Source organism: Vanessa tameamea, chromosome 19 (genome assembly GCF_037043105.1).
Source record: "Vanessa tameamea isolate UH-Manoa-2023 chromosome 19, ilVanTame1 primary haplotype, whole genome shotgun sequence".
Lineage (NCBI taxonomy): Eukaryota > Metazoa > Arthropoda > Insecta > Lepidoptera > Nymphalidae > Vanessa > Vanessa tameamea.
The window spans coordinates 485,565-502,815 of record NC_087327.1 but is presented as its reverse complement, the minus strand read 5'-3'; the positions used below and the strand labels follow the sequence as shown (position 1 = coordinate 502,815).

At 31.7% G+C, this 17,251-nt stretch overlaps 1 protein-coding gene across 1 annotated transcript in view; it reads right to left on the bottom strand.

Annotated features, from left to right (window-relative positions):
* Positions 1 to 3,918: 3,918 nt before the first annotated feature.
* The window catches only part of LOC113397069 (nephrin-like), a 51,801-nt gene continuing 38,468 nt past the window's right edge, over positions 3,919 to 17,251 (bottom strand). The window contains exons 7-17 of the mRNA XM_026635219.2: positions 13,204 to 13,345; positions 11,873 to 12,003; positions 11,023 to 11,182; positions 10,263 to 10,419; positions 9,497 to 9,636; positions 9,090 to 9,226; positions 6,855 to 7,017; positions 6,587 to 6,731; positions 5,879 to 6,036; positions 4,907 to 4,998; positions 3,919 to 4,119 (exon numbers count right to left, since the gene is read on the bottom strand). Coding sequence (XP_026491004.2) covers positions 4,012 to 4,119; positions 4,907 to 4,998; positions 5,879 to 6,036; positions 6,587 to 6,731; positions 6,855 to 7,017; positions 9,090 to 9,226; positions 9,497 to 9,636; positions 10,263 to 10,419; positions 11,023 to 11,182; positions 11,873 to 12,003; positions 13,204 to 13,345 — 1,533 coding nt within the window. The 3' untranslated portion in view covers positions 3,919 to 4,011. The remainder of the gene's footprint in view (positions 4,120 to 4,906; positions 4,999 to 5,878; positions 6,037 to 6,586; positions 6,732 to 6,854; positions 7,018 to 9,089; positions 9,227 to 9,496; positions 9,637 to 10,262; positions 10,420 to 11,022; positions 11,183 to 11,872; positions 12,004 to 13,203; positions 13,346 to 17,251) is intronic.

Sequence of the window (17,251 nt, the reverse complement as noted above, 5' to 3'; positions counted from 1 at the left end):
TTATTGGTTTTCTGTATTTATAAACCCGCGACCGCTGTCGTCCACGTTTGTTTTTGAATTTTTTCCGTTTCGTAAAACCCACTCGAGTGCGAAAAATGTTCCAGTTATAATACCAATATGAATGTTCCTTAGTAGAATAGATTATTATTTCAATAATTCATCTTAACTACCTTTCTTAAATTGCAGTCTTTTTGCAGTTCTGAGTCCGAGTCTTGATTATACATAAATGTTTATACTGTAAAGACACCAGTCACCACCATTTCTATGTGTTGAATTGCTACTCTAAATAGTAAGGTTGTTAAAATTGTATCTATTATATATTTTTACAGTTATTACCTTTTGTCACTGTAACCTTTGGATCCGATGTAAGGATGTAATCTCTGTAGATTTGTAAGTAGTAAGTTGAGTGTGTGTAGATATGTAATCTCAAGTCGTTTGCGTTCGACAAGGAATGATCGCAGTCATTTTATTTTATAGTTATATTATTCTGTCTTATTTTTTTTTAATTTGGCCTAATTATAAAATGTAACGCATATTTGATGCTATATAAAATAACAAATATAATATTATTTATATTATTAATAACAAAATTCGATGAATTTGAGAGAATAATGACAAATATTACACAAACACGCGAAGTTCGGGTAAACTTGTTAAGTTTCCGACTTCGCGAAGTTTTGAACATTCTACGTGGAACAGGGTTTGAATATTTACGAATAATATTGACAGTAAAATAATTTTGACAAAATTAAAATCAAAGGCTAGCAAAGTGCATAAAAGAAGCAAACTCATGAAAATCATTGTCGCTTGCCTCGATTCGAACGCGCAGTCGGTAACTTTAGTAAGTAATTTTAAATTTTAATGTTCCGGTTTAAGGAGTGAGCCAATTTAACTACAGGAACAAGGGACATAACATCATAGTTCCTAAGGTTTGTTTCGCATTGACGAGAAATATTTCTTGCAGCACTAATGTCTATGAATGGTGATGACCACTTAGCAAAATGTAGTCCATTTACCAGTCCGCCTATAAAAAAACTATTAGGCTCTTGCCATCACTTTTCGAGACGCTCTCCGTCGATTGGTTTTTCAAAGAGCCGAGATGTCCCCGTGTTTAGAACGCATACATATTTTAACCGATAATTGCAAGTTCAAACTCAGGCAAGCACCACAGAATTTTCATGTACTTAATTGATGTTTATAATTCATCTCTTACTCGGCGGCGAAGGAAAACATCGTGAGGAAACCTGCATCTTTCTAATTTCAACTTAATTCTGCCACATATGTAACCATTAGAGCAGCGTGGTTGAATATTCTCCAAGCCTTCTCCTCAAAGGGAGAGAAGGGCTTAGCCTAGCATTGGGAAATTTACAGGCTGATAATGTTGATCACTTTTCAATCGACATTTTATAGGATTTACAGGACAGTTTGTATCAGTTTTAATAAAAAACCCAACAATACCCAAGTATTTATTTTAATAAAACATTCACAATCATTGTTACGATATCACCGTTACATTGTCAGTCGAATTGGCCTCAAACAATTGAATCAACCATTTATTTATCTAACAATCAACGCGTTGTATTTATATACTTATCTACTGTACATTATGTTGCAGTTATTTCGAATTGGAAACGTATAGTAAATTAAACTATATTGCTAATTTAAAATTTCTCTACATCTGTTACATTCACGACCAATACCCATGCTTGTTAAAATTGACTCTACACATAACAAAAGTGTCTCTACAAAATACGTTTCAAATAATATGTCCATAACGTATAGATGGTTAACGGATTGTAACTCAGTGTGTCGGTTACTGATAACCATTCGTTAAATATACATATAACTCAGCGTAAGTGACTCTTTTGTTTGCTAAAGGCAATTTGTTTATAACATTTATATTTAGTATCAATGTAAAATGTTCCTAAGGACTGAAAAATAGTTGAGCTGTACACTTGTATCGAAATAACTGCCTATTTCTACAGGGTTATAAACTATATATTTGTGTTATTTAAACGTTAAAGAGCAAACGTATAATTGAAATGTTTGTACAAATAAAAATATATTGCTAAATAAACTTTAACTTACGAATCCGAAATTGCTTCAGAATTTATACGTACCAGATATAAAACACGAAAATATATTAAAAGAGAACTTAGTATAAAGGCTAACTCCTACAAATGTCTTCTAGCACACCAAAGAAGGAAATAATAATTTAGACTGACAAAAAAGAATATTTAAATTTTCAATTACGAACAGAATCGGAAAAAAACTTTTTATTTCCAAATTAAAGTTGATCCACATATGAAATGGAATACCAATTACAGTGAAATAAAGATATTTTAAGTACCAAGTAAATGAATACTAATAATGATTTTTTATTTTTTCGGATCTTAAATGCGCAACGAATGTATACAAAATATAAATACTAAAATGTTTTCTACAATTTTAAAATAACTATATCTATATATATCGAACTTACAATTTAGGTAACCTTAATATAGTAACTCATATATTCGTTTTTTCACAATTTTTTAACAATTTTGATTAAAATTACGTCATAGCCTACAATTGACCGCTCCCCAAACCAATTAAGTACTCACCTCGAGATCACACAAACATGATGTTGATTTATTTGATTTTTTAAATCAGCATATCAACTAACTTAAAAAATACTCTATATAAAATAAGCAATTCGTATTTTTATATTAATTAAGATTCAGGAATTATATTTTGTTAACAACAAAAAATATATTGCACAATTTATATAGAGGACGTAATACTTATACGTACTCGTAACTACGTAAAACAACCAGTCAAATATAAAACCGGTTTATCACTGTGGGATATAATGTATATTATTTCTCGTGATATAAGCTCAATTGAGCCGAGATGGCCCAGTTCTTAGAATGCGTGCATCTTAACCGATGATTTCGGGTTCAAACCCAGGCAAGCACCACTGAATTTTATCTGCTTAATTTATGTTTATAATTCATGTCGTGCTCGGCGGGGAACGAAAACATCGTGAGGAAACCTGCATGTGTTTAATTTCAACGAAATTCTGGCACATGTGTATTCCACCAACCCGCATTGGAGCAGCGTGGTGGAATATGCTCCAAACCTTCTCCTCAAAGGGAGGGGAGGCCTTAGCCCAGCAGTGGGAGATTTACAGGCTGCTAATGTAAACATAAAAAGCTCAATTGTGCAAACTGGATCGAAATATATATAGCATAGGTATAATAATTTTGTGCAACTGTGGTTTATTTTTATGGACACGAATATTTTTTATAACAACCCACTATGCCTATAAAACTTCTTGTTATCCATAGTTATATTTCATTTAAGTATATATTTAAAATAGTAAGTGATATTTATTTATATATCTGGTTGTAATATAACATACATATTATATTAAATAGTGAAAATTACCCTTAAATATTTTTTTTATCTCTATTTTCACGACAGTGTTTGAAAAAGCAGTTAGGCAAAGCTATAAATTAAATTTTGTATGTTGAATGTTACAAAGTGTAATTTATCAAAACAAACCAATTGACCATAAAATTCATTTCAGAGTTAATTTCTATCTCTCGTAGAATGCGCTTCCATTAGCCAGCCAAGACATCAAATCTAGATTCTACCAAATTATTTTAGATATAACATCTGCAAATTGATATAACAATCAAATAGTATATTAAAATCATCCTCATAGATTTGTTTACAAACTGACTTTGGTAGTGCCATACAAACGAAGCGTGTAAAATTTAGGTATATACAATAACAATTCCTGCAAAATTCTTCCTTTCCGTATGCAGTAAGACGTCATCTTAAATGGCAATCGTACACATTTAACTATAAATAGGTACGTCTAGATCGAATGTTCTTAATGAGTCATAAATTTTAATACAAACTTATTAAATAATATTCTAACCAAAATTTATCCACAAGAAAATATACTTTATTTACATTTTTCATAATTTTGGTACGACATTTTGGAATAGCGAATTACTGTTCCTATATGCAGGATTCCCGCACTCGCCTCGAGGCAGTGGCGACTTCGTGCCTCGAGGCGGAGATGTCAACACTCCTCGCTGTCACGCCTCGGTTCACGAATGATATGTGCTGAAGAAATAATAAGGATTTTAATTCTTACATTTATTGCTGAAGGCACTCATCTTAATATACCCTTTTAAAATTCTATATTTATTATAGTTTCAACAAAATACATACATACTTTACACAATTTAACAACCAATGTTTAAGCTGTTCTATCATGATTTACTTGATGGCAGGGCTTTGTGGAAGCCTACTTGGGTACCATCTACTCATCATATATTCTAACGCCAAGTAGGCATATTTTGTATTGTTGCATACACACCTATCAAAAAGGGATGGGTCAGTGAGCCAGTGTCAATAATATAAAACTCATAATTAAATACATTATTATGCTGCTAATTTATTAAAGTATAAAATATTTTACACAATCTTTTAAACATACATATCAATTCAAATGTGTCTAATTCCTCAATGGAAGCCATGCATGATAATGTGTGGTAGTGGTGACCATGACGTGGCGTCTATCTATTGATGTGGTGATAGGGCTTTCGGTGGACTCATCTGGCTCATCTGTGGAGTCACTCCTTCTATTCTACCGTAGAACATCAGTACTCTACATTGCTGTTTTAGATTTAGTCAGTGTAATTACAAGCACGGTGGAAATAATGGCTCATATTTCTTTCAGAGGGTCATTAGGCAAAGGCATCCACAGATCCACAGGCACCAACAGATAGTCCACTTATTTTCAAAACTAAATAAAAGAAAACCCGCCCTCTTTCAACTATTAATGAAGATTTAATAACAAAATATCTCAATGTCCACTCAGAAAATCGCGATGTAGTTCTGTACTTACCCCATTATTTGCTACGGCAATGGATTGATTGGTTTTCATAGTATCCTCCAATCCCAACTTTGATTTGCAATATTCATCAATTGGTTTTTTATCTACAACACAAATATAAATACTTAGACGGCTCATGGTCCGTTTGTTAATAAACCACTAGCGACCTGCCCGACTTCGCACCGAAACAGTTTATTAATAAAGAAAATGCTATAATATAAATATATGTAAGTATTACCCTTTAGCACTCAGGAATAATGTAGCTATATATATTTGAATTGGATCATTAGTTTGTGATATTACCCCCTACACATAAACATACAATTTTACCTCTATAACATAGTATACATAATATAAAAAACATGTGATTATCGCACTAACCGTTGAACCAAAATATAAACGTAACTTTAAGCAAACATATGTTTTCAATAAGAATTAATATATATATTTTTTTTGTTAATTGTTTTCTGGTGTAGGAAAATCAAATCATTTCATATCAAATTGCAACATACGACGTATTAAATGGAATTTTATAAATAATACATCAAATACTACCTACATATATCATCATCTAATACATTATAATACAAAATTATATAATTATAAATATTATCAACCATATTTATAATTATATATTCCATCAGATGAGCCTCCTGCTCGTTTGCTACCTCTAACATAAAAAAATATATATATATATATTTATTGCGAAAAAAAAATCGATTTATTTTTATGAATTATTCCCTGAAAATAAAAAACGAATCTATAAATCACAGATTATTCATATGTTTATGCAAAAAAAAACATTAATCACTTGTTCAGTGCTCCGCAGAAGAGCCAAAATACACACGTATACGTTTTTAAAGTGGCTTCTCATGTCTGATATACACGTATACGAAATAACATTGTTAGGTAATAGACTTATAGGCCCGTCGTAAGAAATAGGCACCCTATCGACACCATTTTCTTTTAAACCACATGACTCACCAAATTGGACGGGTATAATGTCAGGATCGTCGTCCATTTCTACGTCCATCTTCAGCTCATATTGGCTGCTGTAGTCAACTTTCGGGGAAGCGGTGTACGTCGGGGGATTATCTTTCTTGGGGAAGGATTCCACACTGTCGTCCGAGTATAAAGCATTCCTGTTTAAACGGTGTTTATCATTCACTTTACTTGTCTAGTATTGCTCGAGATACTTCAGGAAGACTGGCATTCGCGATGATAAGTGAATATTTGATTTATTTTCAACAGTAAATACAAATTTAAGGTGATTGTTATATATTTTTTAGATTTGTATGTTAGCTTAATCGATTAAATGAGAACCATGAAGGCCGAGTGGTCAGAACGCGTGCATTTTGTCCGATGATTGCGGTGTCAAATACAAGCGCCAATGAATTTCCAGGTACTTAATTTGTATTTATAATTCATCTCGTGCACGTGCTCGTGGAGAAACGTGCATGACGTATCTAATTTCAATGAATTTCTGCCACATGAGCATTTACCTACCCGTATTGGAGCAGCGTGGTACAATAAGCTTCAAACCTTCTCTTAAATGGCAGAAACTTAGCTCAGCAGTGGAATATTTACAGGAGATTACTATTTAATTTATGTTCAAATGTCTCAAAAAATAATTATACTACAGAAGATGAGTCGCGTACATTTTCAACAAGTTCAGTTCAAGTTCATACTTACGTGGATGGAGGTTGCTTCACATGTTGCCTTATAAATTGTCGACGATACACCGCTATGATTATAGCGCACGCTACAGCGCTGAGAAGCGCTAACATTGCAACAAGTGACGTGATCAATGGAGAGAGATTAAATGGGCTGCTGACTCCTGAGAATTAAAATAATTTTTTAACTTTTTCACAACCCTTTACACAACTTATTCCCTATAGGTATTTATTAATAAAGTAAAATATGTTTGTAGTCCACCTACAAGACCACGGCGACAAATTACCTGTATATTTATCTGGCGATTGGACAGCGATTGTGTATAGGGCTACCACTTCACTCCTACCCTTCGCATTCGCTGCATACAAATTGAGGGCATAACTCATTCCTTTGTCCAACCCTAACAGTTCGAAGCTAGGAGTGAAGTTTGAAGTTATGTTCGCATGGACCTGCGGAATATATTTTCTTTAATAAACTACTACATACGTAATTTAAATATTTCCAAGGGACTCTGATCAATTGAATTTAGAATAGATAATCGTTTAAAAAAATAATGTGTTTAAAGTATCCGATTATTTAATTGGTCTTTAAGATTTGTTTATTTATTGGCATAATTAAGCAAAAAATCTCTAAAAATAAAAACAGCTCAAAGATTTTCCTGAATAAATACTCTAGAAACTCTTCAATATCAACTCAAACTGATAGAAGGAACTAGACACTAAATGTAAGAATCAAAACCAATTCACAAAAAATTATGGACAAATTAAGACCCTCCTATTTTTTTAAAATCGATTAAATCCCTAAAACACCACCTTATGACCTCAATTGTTTAGTTATGCCGAGAATCGAAATAACGATTGACCGCATAAATGCTGCTAACCATTGCCATTACGCGTTCATGATTTAGTAAATACACTTAACTAATTATTAACCACCGGTATCTGAAACGCTGATCAAAGTGAGATTAACTAATTTGACTTTGATCAGAATGCTCGTTGGTTGGTGGGAAACCAGAGAGATCAATATATGTCAGATTAGTAAATGTATCGTTGGTAGTATAGCGTAATTTAAATGACATATTTAATTTTGTGATATTTATTTTATATATTATTTAAGAAAATAATACACACATCTGTAAGATACATAAAACAAAAGAAAAAAAAACAAGATATATACATAAACGGTTCCAATATATGACAAAAAGGAAATTTATACGGCTTATTTTGTTAAACACAGGGGAATACCCACCAAAGAACTTCAATGTTCAAAGCTGATATTCAGTGACCCCCCTTATAAGGTATTCAATAGCCTATTCTAATGGAAGTAGGAAAAAAGATAAACAAACCTTAGATTTACGTATTTCATGCGGTTTGCTTATAACTCAGCCATATTGTACACTACTAAGATTTTATTACAAATATATCTTTAATTATAATACAGCACTATTACACTTAATTACTTGAATTAAGTAATTTTAATTTTATTTCCGAAATTTACTGTCAAATGTTATTTGGCTTTTTCCTTTTATGGTTGGAGTTGAATAAACGAATAACAGGATGTACACTTTAAATATAGTATTGAATGCATATAGACGCAGGTGGATAACAGTATCTATATGTACATATAATTTAAAATATATACACCTGTAATTTATACACACGTACATTGTGTTCTAATTTTACGCATCAAACTGATTGCAAGGCCGAACAACAATAAAATCATGCTCAAGACTCAGAGCAGTAGTCGCAATGCAACGCGTGCAACGAAACACGGACCAAGCGGGCACCAAAATGGAGGAGGAAGACTTTTCCAAGGGATCGATAAAGAGCAAGAGATAGTTCAAAAGAACGGCAAGATCATCAAAATATGCACAGACAGCATAGGCCTAGCTAGACTGGATATGTGGAGGCAATTATACGAGGGTTATACCCAAAGTGGACATGACTTCTTACAAATAATCGAATGTAATTGTGATCATTAGCTATCGTTATGTAATAGAAAACAATTTATTCGTTAATTTTACATATTTAAGTGTGTACGTGTAATCGCGACAGACATAATTTAAAAAACTTAAATACATTTCTTCATTACCTGAAAATGATTGTAACTTTATTCAGTTGAAATGAAATAAAAAGTACTTAATGAAAATTATGAAAATATTCTAACTTGAATCTCAATGCAGTGAAATGAAAAAAATTTGAATTTCATAGCGTCAAATGGACGTTAAAACTGTTCTTGAAATTCAACGCTTGTTCTTATTAAATTAAGGAATATAAGTTTCGCTTTTAACGTACTTTATCTCTTGCAGTTCTCCATTAGTGTAGTGATAAGCGATATTATCTATAAACATAATATTATCTTGCATATGTGTGGGGATACGAATAATAAATAATACGTTGTGGGAAGAAATTTATGTGACTTACATAAAAAAAAAAACCATTAAGAAACAATAACAAATGCCTTTAGAAAATAATTTAATTAGTTATAACCCTCTAACTATTCAATGCAAAGTGTTACTTACAATTTTGGACGGTAGCTCAAGTACTTCAAGTATAAACACTTGTGGGAGTCCTCCGTCGAAGCCTTCTAAGCAATCCACTTGCAAACTATCTTCACTTTGATTTAACACACTACAATTTTGTAACGCCGTAGGTCGACCTAAATAACAAAAAAAAAAACAATTTATTTGCATAAAGTGCCCCCAAAAAAGTATCAAGTATAATATAATATCCTTACTGGGATGTTAATTATTATTTAAAAGCGTACCAACTGGCATTGTATAGCTATGGCTACTGTCATGGTTAAGAAATTTAATTATCCAACTTAAATAATAGAAAACAGATTTTGACAGACTGGAAGACAGATACAAGAGGATTTTATTTCTCGGTGTTACGAAATACTCGAACATAAATAAAATATATACTCTACCAGCAGCGACGAGGTTGTAAATACAAGGTGTCTCCTGTCTTCCAACCGAATTAGTGGCTATGCAGGATATCGTACCGAAATCTCTGTCTTCAACTGGAGTATAATTCAGCACGGATATTTTACCTTTTATCCTATACAAGCTACAATCAAGAAAATGATAATAATAAATTGATTTTTTAATTAAAAAAAAAATTAAATCAATATTGCTTGTTTAAAAACACATGCACATTTGTCCAAACGCAATTCTGAAAATGATTTCTGTAGCTGGTTATCGTATCACGCAGAAGCCATTCGTTGCAAACACAGGCTTATGAGATCATGTCTTATTATAGCCACTTCTGCGATTTATGGGTGTTGAATTATTTATGTAATAACTTTATATATGGAAGTAAAATCTTCTTACACTACATGTAGCAGCAAGTAATATTTAATAGCAGAGATTGTTCATAAAAAACGGTAAAGCAACATCATGTAAGAGCTGGCCAACGCCGCCCTCTCAGCTTAAGAGGATAGTTAACACATGTGGCTGAATTCGTGCGACAAATACAGTTTCCTCACAATGTTTTTTCTTTTCCGTAGAGCGCTAGATAAAAACTATCATAAAAATCATAAATATAAAGTTAATGTTGTTTCCCTGGATTCGAAACGAAGAACTTTTTCCACGCGTAATTATTTTCTTTCGCAGTTTTCCGAAAATTCTGAACCAATATTATTGCACTAAATTAGCAACACCAATGCGAATAAGGCATTTAAAAATGGAACTTACCTAGGAGGTATTTCACTCTGGTCACCAGCTCTGCTGATGGTCCACTCAAAGTTAGAAGGTTCAGGGTTGGAGTCAACAATGCAAGATAATTGTATCAGCTCCGCTTTTAGTGCACCTAATACTTGACCAACTTCTGGTAATTTGCAGGTAGGAACATCTGTGATAAAATTTAAAGATTATTTTTTTATATAAGAATAGCTTAGATAAAATAATACAGATATAATATAAACATTTAAAAAGTCAATTTCTCGTATTATTTGACTCTCTTAACTCTCAGTAGATCGATGTCAAGCCTAACAAATTTATTAATTAATTATGTTATGGAGAATGTGGGTTAGAGATAATATGGCAGAATTTAATCTGACACATGCAGGTCTTTCTTCACGACTAGCAAGATGAATAACAATAGCAAAAAATGCTGGTGAAATTGTGCAATGCCTGAATGAATTTAAACCCCCCATTCTTTTATTAAGATTCACGCTTTTCATTCCCTCTTAATATTTCGCTTGTGTCCTGTTGGATACAAAATCCTTAGTTTATATAATATACAGATACATTATCGCAAAGTCAAATATTTATGTATTAATAATGTCACTACTTCACAAACAGATTTAAACTAAATTGATGGCTTTTTTCCCTCTCGTTTATGATATTTATCATACCCATAAAACTAAGATTGCAACGTATTAAAAGTAAGATTTGCAATCGAAAGTCATGGTTCAACGATCATTCGAAACCAATCAAACTACTCGAAACTCACATCTAACTTGTAAAGAGAAGGGGTTACTCGAAGCACTGCCTTCGCTATTGTGGGCGAGACAGCTGTAATCGCCTGATGCTGTTCTGTTCACGCTTTGCAGGACAAGGCTTTGATCGCTAAGAATGATTCCTGAACTGGCATTGTGTTGGATTTCTTGTGACTAGACAAATAAAAACATTATTATTTTCAATAAATATATACAGCAAATGCACTTTTAAAACATCGTTCGTGAGTATTTTGCGATTTTGAAATACATATTTCATTTACAGAATTCTCTTCGCTATTAAACGAAACTTACGTTTTGAAATGTATTTCAGATAACTTCGTTAGATAAATATTTGTGGTCAGTATGACCGATAAAAAATAAATTTTCCAAATATTTATTAAATATTTGTTACGAATGTTTCAATGGTATAGTGGCTAGCTTATAGCTGTAAATCTTGAGGTCCTAGGATCACCTACTTATGTCAAATCAAAAACGATTAATTTATTTATTCTGTATTACACTTGCGTGGCTTGGAAAACATGTCCTACGACTAAATTATTTTAGTCGTGTTGGATTGCTATCCTAGAGGATTATAAAAGTGTAAATATAAAGATGGCACATGTGTTTACACACTTGAGCACTTTAGTATATGTACCTTGCGCAGGTCATTATCCGAAGACAATAGCCGTAATAGTCGAATCGTTTAAAAATACCTATTATTATTATACATATAAAAAAAAATATTATTATTATATATATAAAAAAAACATTTAGTTGTATTCAAATACATAGATAAATATTTATAGATAGATTATTCCTTCGTCAATAATTATATATTTTAGAAGCGTTTTGAAAAGCACTTACGTCTTTATACCAAGCCAGTCTGTTCGCTTTGGGGTTGGACTGCACGTTGCATTCAAAGTAGACATCGTCTCCCTCCTTTATGTGATTAGGGTTTAAATTCGAACCCATTTTGAGAGTCGCTATTGGTACATCTGAAAATTTAATATTCTTAACCCAAATACATATACTTGTTAACGTAAAATATCAAGGTTTTTTAATCTGCATATAAAACACCTATAAAACTCTAAGTAATATTGAAATAACTCTATTACACTTGAACGTTACAAAAGAAGTCTGTAATAAATTGGGTTTCTGAAAGAATAAAATAAGTATCAGAATGAAAATAATTGAATATCTTATACAATAAAAGAACTAAACTCAATTTTAAGTATAAAAATAAATTAGATCTATAATTGTATCTTCAATAACTTTTTCACTCATTCAGTAGACGAAAGTTAAATGAACCACCACCCGGAATTGAAAGATCTGTATGTAAATTTCTCAGAAAAACGCAGATTTTCTTAGGATGTTTTTCAAAGCACCAAATTCGAGATGAAATACGAACAATACACAGTGCTCTTGATCAGAAATGCGTTTTTATGGTAATCTTATGTTCCTTGAATATATTATACAAATAACTATAAAATTGGACCTTTATCGGTACAGATAATCAAGAAGTAAGTGCCAAATTACTTCACATTTAAGCCGAACCAGATACCGTTCCTTGTCATTATATTAACTAACAGAGATTAGGTGCGAGTGAATTGGGATGTTTCCTCTGATTACTTGCAGTGCTATAATTATCATGTGATCGATCGGGCAACCGAACAATTGGGCAGGAACAAAGACACCTTCAATTGGTAATATTGTGTACGAACACTGTTACCGTTTTTAGAGAAAATTTCAATATTAAACAATAAAAAACTTACTATTTATTTAGATTTAGAAATTTTGACAAAATTTTGGATTTTTTTTTACGATACAGATAAAAAATATGTAGAAAATAAATAAAACTGCCTGTATATGACCCGTTGATGGGCTGAGGTATACTTTTGGAGAGAAGGTTTTGAAAACACGTGGCAGATTATCATGTTCTATGGTTTTTCAATATTTTTCTCCACTGTCGAGCGCGAAATGAATTATAAACATACAAAAAATTGCCATTAAATCCCTGAAAGTATCCACGTAGATTATTTTCATAATTTATAAAAGCCATATTAAACTTTTCGGAGACCATTGCTACTTTTCAAAGTCGTCGATTTATATAATAAGTTCTTTGGCATGACCTAATTAATAACATTTTTTCTTTCACACCATTTTTCTTATAAAATTTTTGAACACAAAATACTTACAATGTATATTTAATCTCCAACTATCTTCTATAATGGAATTGGCGACCCGAGGATTCTCAGCTCGGCAGATCAGTTGATTATCATGATCTTCAGCTTCAGGCACAAAAGTCAGAATGCTCGTTGTTGAATTAGTATCAGAAAACTATACGGAGAAAACCCAAATTAATATAATTTTTGATAGCTTAAATTTGCGTTAAGTATTAAACACAGCAAACAAGTCACGAAGACGAGTTAGCACTGTAAGAACTCTTACGCCGTTTCCGAGAATTCGTTGCCAACAACACGATGAAATCGATTTAAAACGAAAGTTCTATTGTTGTTACATTTATATTTTTTGGTAGCTTGAAGTAATCTTCGTTTACTATTCAGAAATTCAAGATACGAAATAAAACAAAGGAAATTGTATCAAAGAAATTCCCGACGTTACTATAAATACAAACACAACAATCACACATTCAATTCTTTTTATCTCCTTGTCTATATAATCTGACGAAGGAATACGAAAAAAATAGTGCAAATCGATCAAGTATATATTACACACCAGAGAGATGTCTTTCTATTTCCCATACCTATTTTTATAATACAAAATGAACAATTCCTAACAAACGGGAGGAATTTCAGGTCGAACATAAAAATTAACTTGGCATCTGAGTGCTATTCATACGTTTAATCTGTGGTTTAAATTATCGTATACTACAACAGTCTTGCTGTTCAAGCAATAAAGGTGATAATTCCTCGTGATTATAATGTTAGTATGAGAATTTGCTCATTGTACAAACGCATGTGGTTGGCAAGTTTGCAGCCTAGTTCTGCAAGTAATATTGCCAGCGTATCTAGTTTGCATACCATGTAGTAGGGATAAGGCTTTGATTACACAGCGTGTTTAGGCACGGCATGCCGTATAAAGCTATCATGTATAACTAACTAAGCGAGTGAATTTATCGTTAGTAGTTCATATTTTAATGTTTGAATATCTGAGGTTTGAATGGTTTATTATTGTCGCAATAACCGCTATGAATTTACAGTAGTACTTATAAACGTTGTATAGCGCGTATAGTTGAAAAGTATTGGCTCTCTTTCTGTCATCAATAAATTTACATTTGAAAGAAGAAACAAAAGATAATGATTGTATGAAATCTTACATCTCTATTAATAAGAATACGTTACGTTTAATGTTGTTACGTCTTTTACATCAATATATTAATCAATCATCAATATGCATATCAATCGAAATATACGTTCAACTAAAAGGCACGTTTTAATATTCATTTTATTAGGTTAAATTTTATTTAAAATTATCACCGATGTGGAATTTTGATTCTACGGCTATATAGTGAACTATTAAGAGAGATTATTCAATATTTATCTTCACTGCTTATAATCACTTTAAATCTCCTATAATAGCTTCGGCGACATTCAAAAAACATTTCGTTTCGCAAATCCATGATGTATATCATAGATTATTCAACCCATCGACCAATGACATCGCGTCAATTCGATGCCAATTGTTGTATACCTTGCTTTCGTCCTCTTGTGGTTGCAATAGACTGTAAATATTGTTTTATTAATATGCTTTATTTACTAGTAATTGGTAAAACTAAAAGTATTAGGATAATTTATACACTACCTTAAAAATTACTTGAAAGTTAAATTAACAAACTACAGTAGATAATTTATATATAGATTAACTAGAAAATCACTTCTCATTTTTATTATTAATAAATTTCACTCGTTCGAATCAGAGGCACGCCGCTATTAAGGAATAAAACACGAAATATTTATAAACAACATTTAACTATTTTTAGACTAGTCCTAATACAAACTGATTACAAATGTGGTATGTATTCGCCGTATTGTTTAACTTTACCGTTTCATAGATTCAAGTCATTTGTAAAGAAGGCATATTATTCGATACAAGATTATATAGATGATAAAAAAGCGTGGAGTTAATGCTTGTTGACTTCCAGGCAGGAGACATAACATAATTGTATTTAACTAACATGACTGTATTTTTAGATGTTGAAAAAGAGTAACTACTGAGTTTCTTGCCGGTTCTTCTCGGTAGAATCTACATTCCTAACCGGTGGTAGCTTTACTTTAAATAGTTTGTTAAAAGACGATTCAAAGGTGTAAAAGCCTACTTGAATAAAGTATATTTTGATTTTGATTTTTTTGTTACTCTTCGAGTCTTAACCATTCAACTTAATGCCATAAAAAAAATTGCATCAACCCAATCACCAGCCCCCCTCACGCGGACTAACTAGAAATATATAAAAATTGAATAAACAAACACACGGATATTCTAAATGCGGCTGCAGTCACTGGATATGCAATGAATAATAAATGCTTTTTAAACACGTCAAGTTTGAAGGATTAATTAAACAAACGGAACGTATATATTATATTTATAGAGTTTTTTCGCCTCATTTTCCATACTTTCCTAATACTTAATTTATTTTATAAATCTATCTCGCCAGGTTATTTAACAAACATATTTTTATTTTATATTAAATGAAACATGTTTTTAAAGTATGAATAAATAAAGCACACAAAAAACATTACGTAATACAGTGTTGATTATACCGTACAAAACATTTGTAGGATATAAAAATGAAATATATGTTTATATTATAATTATTTTTATGCAATTTAGAGGTTCTGAATCACGCTAGCGTTTTGATCACTCCAATATATATACGTTCCCGACTTTAAAAATATACTATTGACATTTCTGGAAGGTTCTATTTTAATGTAATTACCGCGTAGTGGTATCAAGTTTCAACCGAAAGTGGTTTTGAGTGTACACGTTTTGAATACACATTTTTGTAACGCTTTTATAATAAATATATATATATATATATATATATATATACATACATACATAAATATACGTATATAGACTAGCAACCTTCCATTCGGGTCCCAACTACACGCATAAAAATGTTGGTCCAACCATTTAGGAGTTCAGTTACATACAAACAATCATATAAATATATTAATTATATGTACAAATGTCATTAAAATTTCTAAATGTTGTTATAACATTATTGACATTAATCTTGACATTTACCTTATAGAGAATATATATAACCTCATTTTACAAATTAAATACAATATTGTTTCTAGATAATTTAATGACATTATTATCTAGACACTCGGTAGCATGTCAGCCAAGTTCAAGTAACAGAACTGGCGAGCAGCACCGTGTGTAATATTACACGAACCATTTTTGATCTCCTCATAACTCAAAAACTATTTGACATAAACGTGTCAAATTAACGTCTAAAAATCGTCATTTTTATCACTGACTGACCTATAGATCAAAACTATAACCTACTTCCAGGTGACCTAGAAAATTCAGATTTAACATGCAAGTAGATAATTAGGCCAATACAAAGGAAAAAATCTGAAACTGGTAAATTTTTATCATTTTATTGGTTCTATTAGGAACACTTATATACTTAGTTCCTGTAATAACTGTAAAAAAATGATGTAAGAACCAGCAATCAAAACTTATGACAGCCGGTCTTAATGTGGATTTTAAGGTCTTCACGTGAATATATAACGAGTTGCCTATAATTATTACACTAAAATTATTTATAAATGTTAAAATCAATGTTACAAAATACCCGATAATTTAAAATTAAGTTAACAAAATTATAACGACGACGTATGAATACGTCTCGACTTGTCGTCTTGTTCAAAGAATTGTCATTTCATAAATAAAATAAATTAATATCTACTCCTTCGTTGGCTTAGTGGATGGATTCTTGACAGCGTTTATGTTCTCGTGACTCAAAAAGCCCATAAAGCCGTTGACCAGCGAACTCTCTCCATTGAGTTGGGCTTCGGTCCAATCGGATTATGAGAGCGAAGGATTAGAGAGCACTGTTTGCGTACACATTTATGCAGTATATCTGTGCATCTGTGCAGTTGGTTAAACTCTTTTAAAACTGACAGTCGTTGTTGTCGGGGCGTCATCATCATTATTATCATAATTGATAATTAAAATGACGGATTCGCAATATTTAGAACCAAAAGTAAAATA